The sequence below is a fragment of the Cervus canadensis genome, chromosome 31 (genome assembly GCF_019320065.1).
Source record: "Cervus canadensis isolate Bull #8, Minnesota chromosome 31, ASM1932006v1, whole genome shotgun sequence".
NCBI lineage: Eukaryota > Metazoa > Chordata > Mammalia > Artiodactyla > Cervidae > Cervus > Cervus canadensis.
The window spans coordinates 39,351,433-39,365,816 of record NC_057416.1 but is presented as its reverse complement, the minus strand read 5'-3'; the positions used below and the strand labels follow the sequence as shown (position 1 = coordinate 39,365,816).

The 14,384-nt window shown below is 46.6% G+C and overlaps 1 protein-coding gene across 7 annotated transcripts in view; it reads right to left on the bottom strand.

Annotated features, from left to right (window-relative positions):
- THRB (thyroid hormone receptor beta) overlaps positions 1-14,384 on the bottom strand; it is a 416,152-nt gene that overhangs the window by 73,221 nt on the left and 328,547 nt on the right. For all 7 annotated transcript variants that reach the window (XM_043454461.1, XM_043454460.1, XM_043454464.1 and 4 more), the window contains exon 4: positions 6,557-6,811. In XM_043454461.1, coding sequence (XP_043310396.1) covers positions 6,557-6,811 — 255 coding nt within the window. The remainder of the gene's footprint in view (positions 1-6,556; positions 6,812-14,384) is intronic.

Here is a 14,384-nt window from a genome sequence, read left to right as displayed (position 1 = left end):
GCTTTACGTATACCATAAATTGTTTGCTCATTCCCCTCTGGATCGACGACATGCCGTTTGCTTCTAGTTTCTCAGTTATAAAAACAAAGGTGCAAAGAAAACTTCCGAGCACAGAGCTGTGTGCCCTTGGGTACTGTATTTCCATGGGACAGACTATTTTAAGAGGGACAGCAGGGTCAGAGCATTTTACGTTGTAACAGATGCTGCTGTGCTGGGCTTAGTCACTCGGCTGTGTCCAACTCTTTGCAACCCCATGGACTGTAGCCTGCAAGGCTCCTCTGTCCTCTTTGCAACCCCATGGACTGTAGCCTGCAAGGCTCCTCTGTCCACGGGGATTCTCCAGGTGAGAATACTGGAGCTGGTTGCCATGCCCTCCTTCAGAGGATCTTCCTGCCCCAGGGATCGAACCCAGGTCTCCTGCATTGCAGGCGGATTCGTTACCATCTGAACCACCAGGGGAGCCCAAAAGATGCTGCTTCACTGGCCTCAAAAAGCCCATGGTCCCCCCACTGCCTCATGCTGCATCTCAATGAAAACTGCGGTCGAGTGGAACAGAGCTCTGAATTTCTGAGGTTTGCTTGCTGTCGACATTTGCTGTTCTCTGGTCCCCTCCCCTCCCTTGAGCTGATGGCTTTTCTTTCTTCGCTAGCCCTCCTATTTCTGTCCGCCACACTGGTGGGTGTGCTTCCCTGCCTTTGAAGTATCAGATCTCAGAGCTCTCCGTGCGCCAGAAGCTGGTGGAGAGCACTTATTCTCCTGCTGATGGCCGAGCCTCCCCGGTGCCCTTGAGGCATATGAGTCCTGGTGTTCCCGTGGGACCGCGCCTCCTGATGGATGGGGAGCCAGGGCAGAGAGGAGAGCAGAGCTGGATGAGCAGATGGTCTCCTGGTGGAAGGGCTCAAGCCTTTTAATCCCCCACCTTCTCAAACACTTGCCAACCTGAAGATGTCCTTGTATTTCACTTAAGGACAAAGATAGTGGTCATGTGCTGAGAACCCGAATGTCTAACTTGAAGGATTATAAAGTGCACCATGACTTGACTTCACGTCTCTTATTTTTAGACCACTTTGTTATTTTGGTAGATGAGAATTATACATCATTTAAAATGGTTGTCATTGGTTTGATTCATTCCCTGGCCCCCCTCCTTCTGGAGAGCACGAGTTAATAGTCTGCCCTTTGTGAACATAAGAAATAGTTTTAAAAATTACTTTAACTTGTCTAAATCTTGGGGACTGGTTTAACAAATGATACCTATAAGCAAGGGTAATCTATAGCCAATAAAAGTCAGGATTCAGAAGGATATTTAATGACAAAGGAACATGTGGATGATACATTGTTAAGCCTGACGGTTGGTTAAAAGTGATTCCAAGTTTGTAAAAAAAAATAGATATACACAGGAGAAAGACTGAAATATAATCAAGATCTTCATATCCTTTGAGGATGGGATTACAAATGATTTTTAAAAGTAATCTCTGTTGAACTTTTGGGAAATCTTCAATCCTTGTACATGGGAGGCTTTTATAGTGAGAGAAAGTACCTTGTCAGTAAGATTATTTTGACTGTCTTCTTGTCTTCCTGGGTATCTGAGATTCACTTCTCTTGCTGTCAAGCACAGAGCAGACCTACAGAGGAAATTCAGTGAGCTCCCCAGATGGCTGCTTTTTTCCTAATTCCAGGAAAAAATGGGTCATTCTCTGCCTTGTTTTTCCCACCAGGTTCAAGTGTTTCAGGAAGCTCCCTGATGGACACCAAGGGCAAACATCCAGGGATGGAGGGCTGGCTGTCTGGCTTCCGCAGGGCTGGCAAGATCCAGCTCCAGGGACGCGTGCACCTGTCCAGGACCCATCCCCTCGGGGCTGGCGGGACTCTGGTCCCCAGAGAGAAGCTCAGGAGGGCACAGAGGCTTGCGAGGAGAAGCCTTGCAAGAGCTTGAAAGAGGAGCTGGACTCCAGTCAGACAGAGTGGGATTCTCAAGAAGGGTTCAAGTCCCAGAGGGCCGTTATGGGAGTGAGTAATCAGCACACCCAGCTGGCAATCAAGATAAGCCACGCCTAAGGGAAGGCCAAACCCGGGAGGAGGCCTGGGGGCTCCCCAGTGCACTTAGGGAAGGGAATCACTGTTCGCGACCAACTCTTTGTGGCCCCGTGGACTGCAGCACGCAGGCTCCTGTCCTTCACCATCTCCGAGAGTTTGCTCAGAGTCATGTCTGTTAGTCAGTGGTGCTATTTCATCCCGTCGTCCCCTTCTCCTCCTGCCTTCAATCTTTCCCAGCATCTGGGTCTATTCCAATGAGTTGGTTCTTCATATCAGGTGGCCAAAGTATTGGAATTTCAGCTTCAGCATCAGTCCTTCCAATGAATATTCAGGACTGATTTCCTTCAGGATGGACTGGTTGGATCTCCTTGCAGTCCTAGGGGCTCTCAAGAGTCTTCTCCAACACCACCGTTCAAAAGCATCAATTCTTCACCCAGCTCTCAGCCTTTTTCACGGTCCAGCTCTCACATCCGTAATGACTATGGATGCACATTCCCCCGGTGTCCACTAGGTGGCAGACCCTTTCCTTTACTGTTGCTAAGAGCTTGTGCGTGATGGCAGGCACCTCCTGATACTCAGGCCTGAAGGATCTCTTAGGACTGATCGACATGCAGATTCCTGGGCCCCTTTCCAGAACGTCCAGTTCAGTTTTCTGGGGCCTGAGATTCTGCATGTCTAAGAAGGTCCAGATGCTGCACCATCTCAGACTCTGGGAGGGGAGGAGGTGGGCGCGAGTCGGGCCGTCCTCACGGCTGAGTAATCAGTTCACGTTGTCGCAAAAACTACGCGGAGGTGGAGCGTGGCTCGCGGGACGGAATCGGATCGCTGGCTTCTGGGTGGAAAGAGCCTCCGGCACTACAGCAGATTTCAACTGTGGGATCTGTAGCAGAATGTCAGGGCTCCAGGGCGCTCTTTTTATTTAAACATGTTACCAGTTAGTTTCCTTAGAATGACTGTAACACATAGGAGCACGCATACGCCTAGACTGAAATAAAAATTGTACTGCGATCAACCCGAGAAAGAAGACATTTGGTACCTACCAAAAATAAGCCTAAAGAAAAACATGAAGAACGCTACAAAGCATGTATCAGTAAATCTCAAACAATTTACAAAACAGCCAGTCCGGGACGGCCCAATCCTTGGTTCTGCTGCAGCAGACTTTTACATGGGCTCTGCACCGCGTGACTGACTGGTGATTTTGAGAACATCCAACTAGAGTCTACACCGGTCAGTGAGAGGGATCCACTGGGCATGCCTTTGAATGCCAGTGGCAGTGCTTTTCGGTAATGACAGTCTGTAAAGCTTCCTCTCTGTTTCTGTACTTGCATCAACAGAGACAGGTAGGAAGTAAGAGTTTGCAGCAGGGTCCCCAACCACAAGGGCTCCCTCAGCGGCTCAGAGGTAAAGAATTAGCCTGTAGGAAACATGAGTTCCATCCCTGGGTTGAAAGATCCCCTGGAGAAAGAAATGGCAATCCACTCCAGTATTTTTGCCGGGAAATGCCATGGACAGAGGAGCCTTATGGGCAGTCCCTGGGGTCAGAAAGAGTTGGACACCATTTAGCAACTAAACAACAATCCAACCATGAACCACACTCATAGGCGCCTTGGTCTAGAGTGGCTAGATCACTGATTTGGGAGATGAGTTTTAGCACAACTTCAAGCAGTCTATTTGTTCTTTGGGCTTCTCCATTGCAGACCCTTGACTTTGTATCCTTTAAGGCTTAGTTGTTATTGTTGTTCAGTTGCTCAGTTGTGTCTGACTCTTTGCAGCCCCATGGACTGCAGCACGCCAGGCCTCCCTGTTCTACACCATCTCCCAGAGTTTGCTCAAACTCATGTCCACTGAGTCGGTGATGCCATCCAACCATCTCATCCTCTGTCTTCCCCTTCTCCTCCTGTCTTCAATCTTTCCCAGCATCAGGTCTTTTCCAGTGAGTCGGCTCGTCACATCAGGTGGCCAAAGGGTTAGTTGGTTCTCCCCAGTTCCACTTGGGGTCCTGGAAATGGGGGAACTTGGATGGATTTTTGACTCTGCTGCTATTTTTTCTTCATGGCTGTGAAGGACACTGTCCTGCACTTAGTAGCCAGTTAATAAACACAGATGGGATACATGGAATGGCAGCCCAGGAAAGCAATATCGAGCGCGCCTGCAGGCTAGACAGAGCCAGGAGATGAGTGCCCAGCCTGGGTAAGACAGCTCTTCCACAGTGCCTGTGAAGAGGCAGCTGGCAAGTACCAGAGAGGACCCAACTCCGGAAAGAAAAGCATCTAATCTAGATGCTTCCCCGCCTCTCTGCCTCCTCAGCAAACACGGGTGTCCACTGGGAAGGCGTGAAGTTACAAGGTTTCGGCCATGACCGCGTAGGCATCCCCCGACTCCCCACGCTGAACCCAGGCACTGCCCGTGTCCACGCCAGCGAGGACCCTGGCGGTTGCTCTGGAAACCACAGCAGCATCTACCTTTGCTGTGTTCCTTTTACAACTAGAATCTGGAGGAAGGGCTTTCATTCAAGAGTTTAATTACGTTCTCCTATGAAACAATGCTCTGCCTTGCAGCAAAAGAGAGCTGAATGAATGCAAAACGGATGGTGAAGTCTAACCTCCTGGAAACTTCACGCCCCACGCTGCACCCAAATGTCCTGGCCTCCTCCCTCCCTCACCAGAGCGCGGCCCAGGGGATCTGTGTGATGTAATGATGCCGAGCCAGTAAGAGTGATCACAGCAAGGATGACGCTGACGTTCAGAGACCACGATGAGGGGTGCTGTGCTTAAATAGCGACACGTTATCTAATTCAATTCTGTCAGCAATCACATAGCTTTGTTCAAGGATGGCTAGTGGAAAGGGTGAGATTCTAGCCCAAATACGGTAGACTCAAAAATCCGCGACCTTAATCGCTGTATTTACAGGCCTTAGGGTCTTGGAAACCAAATAGAAACTCTTTCCTTTTGCTTTCAAGGTTTACCAATAAACTGGAAGGTGTACAGTTGTCAAAAACTCTACATATGCAAGGCCAAGATTTCTCACAAACGACGGAGACGGACCCATGAGTGAGTGAATGAATATGGGTACCAATCAGGAATAAGTCAAATTCAGTTTGTGGGTCCTTAGATCATGAGGACATTACAGTTCCCTGTAAACCAAGGACTGATGTGCTTTTGATGCCAGCTCCTAAAATTTGAAACTACGATGTGGTTACAGATTTTAAGATTAACTCTCGATTGTATTTCAAACAAATGTGCACACACACACACAGACACACCTGTTCTATATCCCGACTCCTCTGGAAAAACTTACTTTGCTCATTTCTCAGTCTCCTAAGTAATAAAGATGAGAGACAGTTCAAACACAGATCCTCCCCAAGAGAACATGGATGGTTTTGACTGCATTCAAATGAGAGCTCATACCACTATTTTATTATTTGTTTAGATAATCCTGTTTTCATTTGAGACAATCTGCACACCCAGCTTCCAAGGTCAACTGGTGCTTCCAAGGAGCTTTTCAAGTTTTCAGAAAAGTTACAGGACCAGCAGTTTTTTGAGAAGGATAACAGAATCACGTGTTTATGTTCAATTTAGAACAGTTTGCAAAGGTCCTATATGGCTCATATATAGGGCTCTTTACAAACTTTCATTAATATATCTTGATATGTGATTGGCAGATTTTCAAACACACCGTTTAAAATTTTATCACGCTAACACAATATTGTAAATCAACATACTTTCACATAAAAACAATCATGAATCAAAGCCCTCAAAGAACATGGAAAAAGACTTTATTTTTAAAAAATGCTAAATGGAAAAAGGGTGGAGGGTCACATGAACTTGGACATTTAAAGACACAAACTGATTTAAGAAGCAAAGATTTTGGGAAGCCCTAAGACCATAAAGCGATCAACACAAAGACATCTGTCAGGGCGGAGGCGACCTGAGGTGAAGACCAGTTAAATCTAATGCAATCAGAAACTTAGGCCAGTTTAACATTTTTTTATGAGGTGACAACCCCCTAACACCATAATCTCGCCTTTCAGGTTGATGACACAGGGCTTAATGAGTCAAAGAAAACAACTTCAAACCTCTCTTTTGAGCGTGAACTGTCTATTTAGGTTAAAGGTAGATTTGGAGATCCTATTAGCTCCTGGCACAACTGGGAAAAGTCATGTACACACACACACACGCACACACACACACACACACACACACTTCAAAGCAAGTAGTTATGTAATGCTAGCAGCGTCTGTTTCTACTCAGCTTCAAAAACAGAACTGAAGCCAAAACTAACAACCCTCCTGCTCATTAGGGAAAGAAAAATGTCTTCTCCCCCAAGTAGCCCCAACAGGAAGCTGAAATGAACTGCTCTCCTCGGAAACCCACTTCTTTTATGCTTCCCAGAAGGTCTGGGGGTAAATGCACTTTGGAAGCGAGCTGCCGGGGAACCCCACGGACACCATACCTGGGCTCGGGGGGCGCCGAGCACTGAGTCACTACTGTGGCCATCCCGGGTCTCACAAACATCTGGTTACCTTTGCATTTCTTCTCCTCCGTCTGGAAGGTCTGGGCGCTGGGCGCGCTCTGATCGCTCACGTCGTCGTGGTCCAGATGGAATATGGAGCTCGTCCAGGTGGCCTGGATGAGGGGCGACTGCTCATGTTTCAGGGGCCCGCGCCGCTCTGGGTGGCTCTTCCGATGCAGGCAGCCTTCAGACATTCCCACGAGCTTCCACTCCGGCTCGCCGTCTGGACAAGGCTTCGGCTTGTCCCAGGCTGGAAGGCCATTTTCTGGAGGGTTGAAAGACACGACATGATGGGGCTGTTGGCACTGTCAAGACGGGGCCGAGAGGAATTGGTCTGGAAGGCAAGCGCTCCCCGGGCCCGCGGGGGCTGGCCGCGTGCCCGGACCCTTCCACCCGACGGCGGCGGTAAGACGCACGGGGAGCCGGCCTCGGGCACGGAGCCCCCGGCGCAGGGCTGCCTGCGGAGGAGTCGACGCATTTCTCCCGATTTTTAGTGCCTAGAAAGGACGTCGGCTCCTCCACCGAAGGGCCGCCCTCTCGCCAGCCCCGCTCCCGATGGCACTGGCTCGGGAGCAAGTGGGCACCAGTTTATGACACTGCTTAGATGACCATGTGAGGTCTCGAGGGTCAGGGCTGGCCGCGGCCACTTTTCAGATCCTCGGGACATACAGCGTCCAGGATGCGGCCTTGTGTGACTTGGGTGTTATCACCGGCTGACCTGAGGGGCACCCTGTTCCCTGAGAGGGACACGCCACGTGGCTACAGGACCGTGACAACTCGGGCTCCTTGGCACCTTCCACCCCCGCCAGGCCGGCATAAGGGGCTGGGTCTTCCCAGGGAAACTGTGTCAGTGGCTTCCATGTCCTCCCGAACAGGCGAGAGGAGATGCGGTCAGCAGACTGTGCTTTAGTTGGGCAAATTAAGAGCTCTGATGACAGAAGGAAAAGCCCGCGTCTCGCGCTGAGAAACAGGCAGTTAAGGCTTTCTATGTGATGCTCTTTATTCAGTTTCAAGGGGCTTGAAGGTCTGCCCTCTAGAGAATGGGAAACAGCTGGATAATATAATGAAAACGCTCTCACACCAACTTTCCCTGGGGGCAAATTTTACCCCCTTGAATATCTTTACTGAACACAGATATAAGGAAGAGAGTAAAAAGAGTAAGTGAATATATATGATTTGTGGATGCATTCACATTAAAAAGCATAATCCATCTGGTCACCCATACTTCCAGAAATTCTGTCTGTCAAAATAGGAAAAAACACAAATAGAGTTCTACTTTTAAGTGATTAGAGACAGTGATGGAGAGATTAATTGATAAGTGAATTTTCTTTTATGCTGAAATGACCAAAGGACTGTAAATGTCCATATCAGAGAGATGGGTCCACCCTGATCTATGCGTAGTACTGGGAATTGAAAGCTGCTTTTCAGACATTTTAGATAAATTTTAAACTGTTAAATGCAAGAGTTAAACCTGCTTTCGGTTTTCACCAGCCCCCTGTGTAAAGCCGCTGGATGTCTTCAGAGATGTTGGTTAGGGTGGTTTCTCTAAAGGTGTCATCTGCTCCCAGCCCCCTTTGGAAGCTGCGTTTACCATTCCTGGTCTTGGGATTACCTCGTGGAAGTCCTGACTCCTATCCACTTCATTTCTAGTACAGGAGAAGACTGCAAACAGAATCACAGCAAGGCAGTAATAACCAACACTCAATTTCTCTGTCACAGTAAGTGAAAATACAGCAGCTTGAAATACCCTCACTTGGCCAGTAAGAAATGATCCCCTTTAAAAAAAATCATACAATGCTTGGGATGTAACATTTGATCTTATTCAGAGAAGAGCTCTGAAAATTCACTCTGTGATCAGATCTGTGCTTGGCCCTGGGTGAGGGGTGTGAAATAGACCCGGGTCTTTCTCCTCAGTTTAGGTGACATTATTCAATGCATGGTGAATCCTAGAGGTCAGGACTCCACCGTGCCAGCTACTGGTGCAGTTAGGGGCATTTATTTTCACTTCCCATGAAAAGAAAACAAAAGATTAGGATCTTGGGAGATTGTATGGCATTTCAGATGAAACACAGCTATGCAGAATTCTTTCAAGGACCTAGTATCCATGAGGGTTTGATGTTTTCATGAGCTGAATATAAAGTCACTGAATGCAAGGATTAACTCTGCAAAAGGAGTTTCATTCTGTTTCTGCTGATGTGAGACGCGTTCTCACCCATGTGTGTTTCCAGGATGTCTACTCAACTGTCACGGACTCTAAATCCTCAGTAAATTACATTGTGCAATATTCCTTTGTAAGTAATGTTAAAGTTATCACAGTGTTTTTGTAGAGCCTCCAACATTTGATTTTTTTGCAGAAATTCTTAAAATGTGGTATTAATTCCCTTGCCTGCACAGAAATTAAGAAATACAGCCTGACTGGGTAGAGAGTGCTCCCCAGTGAAGGGAGCTAGTCAACATGTGTGGATGAGAGATGCTGGAAGAGACCTCACCCACGGGGACGTTCTTCTTTATAGCACAGCCCATTAAATCTTGCTCAGCACGTCCCCTGGGCCAGCAAGAGGTGGGGATTTCTTCCAAGCAAGAGACGTTATTTGGAGGTTGAGACAAGGAATAAGATTGCCTTCCATTTTCCTAAGAAAAGAAGCCGAGGTGGTTTGGGAAAAGAGTTCCATTCATTGGAGCCATGTCCAAGCTCGTAATTACGGTCTGCAATTACACTCATGATAGTGCTATTCAGTTGCTCAGTTGGCAGGTTTTTTGGCTGGGGCACTTCTGGGATGAGAAGTCCTGGCTGGGTCACAGGAAAGCTCAAGAAGGATTTATTTAAGGAGGGTTCTTGGTTTCCTTTCCAAGATGAACAGAAAGTGTTAGCCACTCAGTCGTGTCCGACTCTTTGAGACCCCATGGACTGTAGCCCACCAGGCCCTCTGTCCATGGGGTTCTCCAGGCAAGAATACTGGAGAGGTTGCCATTCTCGCCTCGGACATCTTTCTGACCTGGGGATCGAACCCCTGTCTCATGTCTCCTGCACTGGCAGGCGGGTTCTTTACCACTGCGCCACCTGGGAAGCCCAAAATGTTTTGGCTGTGCCAGGCAGCATGTGGGATTTTAGTTCCCAAGATGAAAAGGGCAAACATAACTCCTAATCCATTCCCAAGGAGGGACGAGACACAATTCCAGGCTCCTTCACTTCAGCTGACTGTGGGTACTGTGAACTGTGTTACTTCCATGTCTGCGTAGTAATGAGGATTCCTGCTATTTCTATGCCTAGTTCATATCCTTTGGTTCCGCCTAAACTCAAACCAATGAGACCAGGCTTATTGAGATAGGATGGGGCCTGGGAATTTGGATATTTACCAAGTTCTCCAGAAGGTTCAGATACCCAGCAGGGTTTGAGGTCCACAGGGTTAAGAAAATCTAAGGTAAGAAAACAAATTACTGGCAGATTTCAGATAAAAGTGCAGCTTCCTTCTCAGAGGCAAATATTTTACACGCCTTGGACTAAATTTGCATTATAATTAAAATACTCATCAATTGTTTTGCAATCTACTGCTCAAAGCATTAAAAGTCAGATGTTAAGTGGCTGTTGTCTTGTAGATTGCAGGAATGGATATAGATACACATTCACACAAAAACCTGTCCTGAGGATTACCTGGGACACAGATGTGCACAGTAGTGGAAATACATTTTTAAAAGGGAGACTCTGGCAATGGCAATATCTTATAGTTCCTGAGGCATGTGCTCCTAAATGGATCTCAGTTAACATTGGGCTTTTAATATTTCATATTCTAGACATCAAGAGAATTAATTTAATTGGGCAGTTATGAGGCAAGTTGATAAATAAGTAGAATCAAAGAAAAAAAAAAAAACTAGAGGGGGCACATGAACTGCTGCTAAAATGACTAGACACACATTGACCTGTGTGTCTCAGGGCATTTAAATTTGAATGATTGCATTTGTGTTAGATGACCATAATTCTAAGGGCTCAAATGACCCAGAACTGACCTTAAAGGGTTCTTTTCTAAAAAGAAACAAACATGAATCCTACAGAACTACTTACCATCCTATCTCTGGAAATTTCATTAAAGATAATAGAAAATAAATGTGTCCATCCAGAAAAAAGAATTATATGAAAATATGTAAGTATTTCAGGACACAAAAGCAAGCTGATATCACAGAAAAGTGCTAAGACAAGGGAAACAGAAGTATGCCAGAGTGCTCAGCAAGTGGCTGCTGAGCAGGCTGGGGTTTCATGGCACCAATTATGAGTGTTGAGTTTGCATTAAAAGGCCATCAACACAGGGCACTGAGACCGCCAACCATATTCTGTATTCAGGGGATGTATACATAATACGCTTTGCAAACCCAGCGAGTGTGTAGAATTATCATTGTAGAGCATGAGGCCACCAAGGTCTCTTATTTCTGCTCACATTTTTTATTCCAACCCTAAATTTTAACCCTGTGGAATTCTCAGACTATGTACTCATCCACTGACTTTTATTTGTGGGGTCATGTGGAATAGGAGACTCATGTTTGGCTGAGCATTGACTACGGACCGGGTATAGAACTAGCCAGTTTGATTTACCTTCATGAACATCCCAGAAGTACACACTGTTCTACTGCCTGATGGACAGGGAAACTAAAATCCAGAGAAGCACTTCATCTGCTACTTCATATCTTTTGTACTGTTAACTGATACGGTCTCATTGGTTGGCTTAGTTTGATGAGCCGCCATTGACCTATTAATAGCCATCATTTGATGATGACTTTGAAAGTTCTTTGTACACTATATTTATTGCCTTGTTCAACTTTCCCAGTCACTTGTTGATGTTCACAATTCGTCTCCCAGCTTTCACTCTCTACCACCTTCAATCCATGGTCCACACAGCAGCCAGAATGACCTTTGAAAAATGTACATCAGGGTAGATTTCCCTGCTGCTGAGAATCTTCCGGTGACTTCCCATCAATACTGGAATGAAGTGCTCAGGTCTTGCTGCAGCTCGCAGGCTCTGTGGCATTTATCAGCCTGTCCCACTGAGCCTTGCTCCTGTGCCTCCGCCTCCAGCTCTCTGTCCTTTGGACACGTGGATGTCAAACCTGGGAAGCTCATTCCCACCACAGAGTCTTTGCAGAGACTCTTTCCTATGGCCAGGGTGCCCTTTCCCAGTCCTTATACAACCACCTCCTGTTGTCTCAAGAAAACTGCCAGGATCCACCTCCCTCTCCCTTTTACAGGAAGGTTAGATTTCCCCCTTTGAAGAACCTATCGGGTTGCATTTCTCCAGGAAGATAACTGAAATGAGAAACCAAATGGGCTGCACCGGTGTCCATCTTGGTGGAGGAAGACGGGATGAGTTTGGAAGACTGGAGTCCTAAGTGTTCCGAGAGAGACTGAAGGGTCTTACTCTTGGGAAGATCACTTCCTGATCAGTTTTGCCATTTGCAAAAGGGCAACATAATATTGCTCATGGGATTTTTCTAAGACTCAAATGAAATAATGTATGTGGATGTATTTAGTAATTAAGTGCTCTTCAGGTGAACACAACGTGTAACCACCTAATGTATATCTTGTACCTGACCATACGTATCGCCTTGTATCCAAACAGAACAGTACTATTAACAAAGGAATATGTTACTTTTGAGCATCCAGTGACTCAGACAGTAAGGAGTCTGCCTGCAGTGCAGGAGACTCAGGTTTAATCCTTCGGTTGGGAAGATCCCCTGGAGTAGGTCATGGCAACCGACTCCAGTACTCTTGCCTGGAGAATCTCATGGACAGAGAAGCCTGGCAGGCTACAGTCCATGTGGTTGCAAAGAGTTGGACACACCTGAGTGACTAACACTTTCATCTTCACTTTTCATGTTACTTGTACTATGTTCAGTGGACACAGGTACCTTACGTTTACCCTCAACACCATGACCGCCATCAAGACAGCTACCACCACCACCTAGCCCTCCACAGAACATGTGTGGAGGTGAGGTTGCTATTGATGACCTCCTACTTCTGACTGCCTTTTCATCATCTCTCTCCCTCCCCCTGAGTCCTGGATATTCTCATGCAGTCTTCTGGGTGCTCAGTCCCCACTGCTGACAGATCACCTACTCACAGAGCTCTTAGTGACCTTGGGCAAATCACGTCTCTTCACTGCACTTCATTTCCTCATCTGTAAGATGGAAACATTCTAATGCTGTGATGATTAAGTAAGTTCGTACATAAAAACGTCTTGGACCACTGCACGGCACACTGTGAACACTCAGTAAGTGTTTGCTCTTCATTCGGGCACTCAGTGATCTCTTTTCCTTGCCCTATCCTCCAGCGCAAGTCTTCTCTAAACAAGATTTTCAAAAACATCTCCAGTAAAAATGCTTGACAAATGACTTCACAGGCATGCATAGTTGCTTCAGTCGTGTCTGACTCTTTGTGACCCCATGGACTGTAGCCCGCCAGGCTTCCCTGTCCATGAGATTCTCCAGGCAAGAACACTGGAGTGGGTTGCCATGCCCTCCTCCAGGGGATCTTCCTGACCCAGGGATTGAACCCATGTCTCTTAGGTCTCCTGCATTGGTAGGTGGGTTCTTTACCACTAGCGCCATCTGGGAAGCCCAAAGGACTTCACACCACTATGTTAATGGCTTGGAATCTGGGATGAGTCACCCCTCTCAGACAAAGTTGTGATTTAAAGAGGATGTTTGAAGAGTGTTGGTCCACAGCCTGGGAATGAATGTCTAAATGGATTCCTGATGGCTGTGCAAGGCAGATGGGAGGGACATTTTGATGAAACAGACATGCCCGTGAAGGCTGGCCTGTCATCATTGCTCAGCTTGCTTGGTCGGCCAAACAACACAATGGTGAGGACACAGCTTTGACCTCTACTCAACTTTTAAGACCTAGCTCACTGTTTAAGCTTTCTTGAACCAATCCATCCACCCTCAAACTTCCATAGTTCCAAAATGTATCTCCCTTGCCCTGCATGCTACTGTTTACCTCATGATATAATCATTTACATCATGATTTATATCATGGTTTTTCCAGTAGTCATGTATGGATGTGAGAGTTGGACTATAAAGAAAGCTGAGTGCAGAAGAATTGATGCTTTTGAACTGTGGTGTTGGAGAAGACTCTTGAGAGTTCCTTGCACTGAAAGGAGATCCAACCAGTCAATCCTAAAGGAAATCAGTCCTGAATATTCATTGGAAGGACTGATGTTGAAGCTGAAACTCCAATACTTTGGCCACCTGATGTGAAGAACTGACTCATTGGAAAAGACTCTGATGCTGCGAAAGATTGAAGACAGGAGGAGAAGGGGATGACAGAGGATGACATGGCTGGATGGCATCACCGAATCAATGGACATGAGTTTGAGTAAACTCCGGGAGTTGGTGATGGACAGGGAGGTCTGGTGTGCTGCAGTCCATGGGGTCACAAAGAGTAAGACACGACTGAGCAACTGAACTGAACTGATAATCATTTATGTACGTGCATAATTTTCTTTTTTTGGTTACATTTACTTTGCCTAGCACAATTCAATTGTAACAATTAACATCCCTTGTTCCCCAATAATCTGATAATTGCAAAGAGAAAACTGCTTCCTAAGCACAGACTCTGCCTATTTTCTTATCCAGAAGCCACTGGTTAGTCATGAGGTGGATTCATTTCTATTAAAACCAATTCAATGTAGATTTTCTATCGCCAATAGTATTATCTTCCCCAAACTGCTGGTGAAAATGAAAACTGTTCTGTTTCTTAGAGGCAGGGATAGGTTAGTGGATAAGACTATGGGCTCAGCTAGTCAAGGTTCAAACTCTGGGGCTTCCCTTTGCGGGGGCTCAGTAGTTAA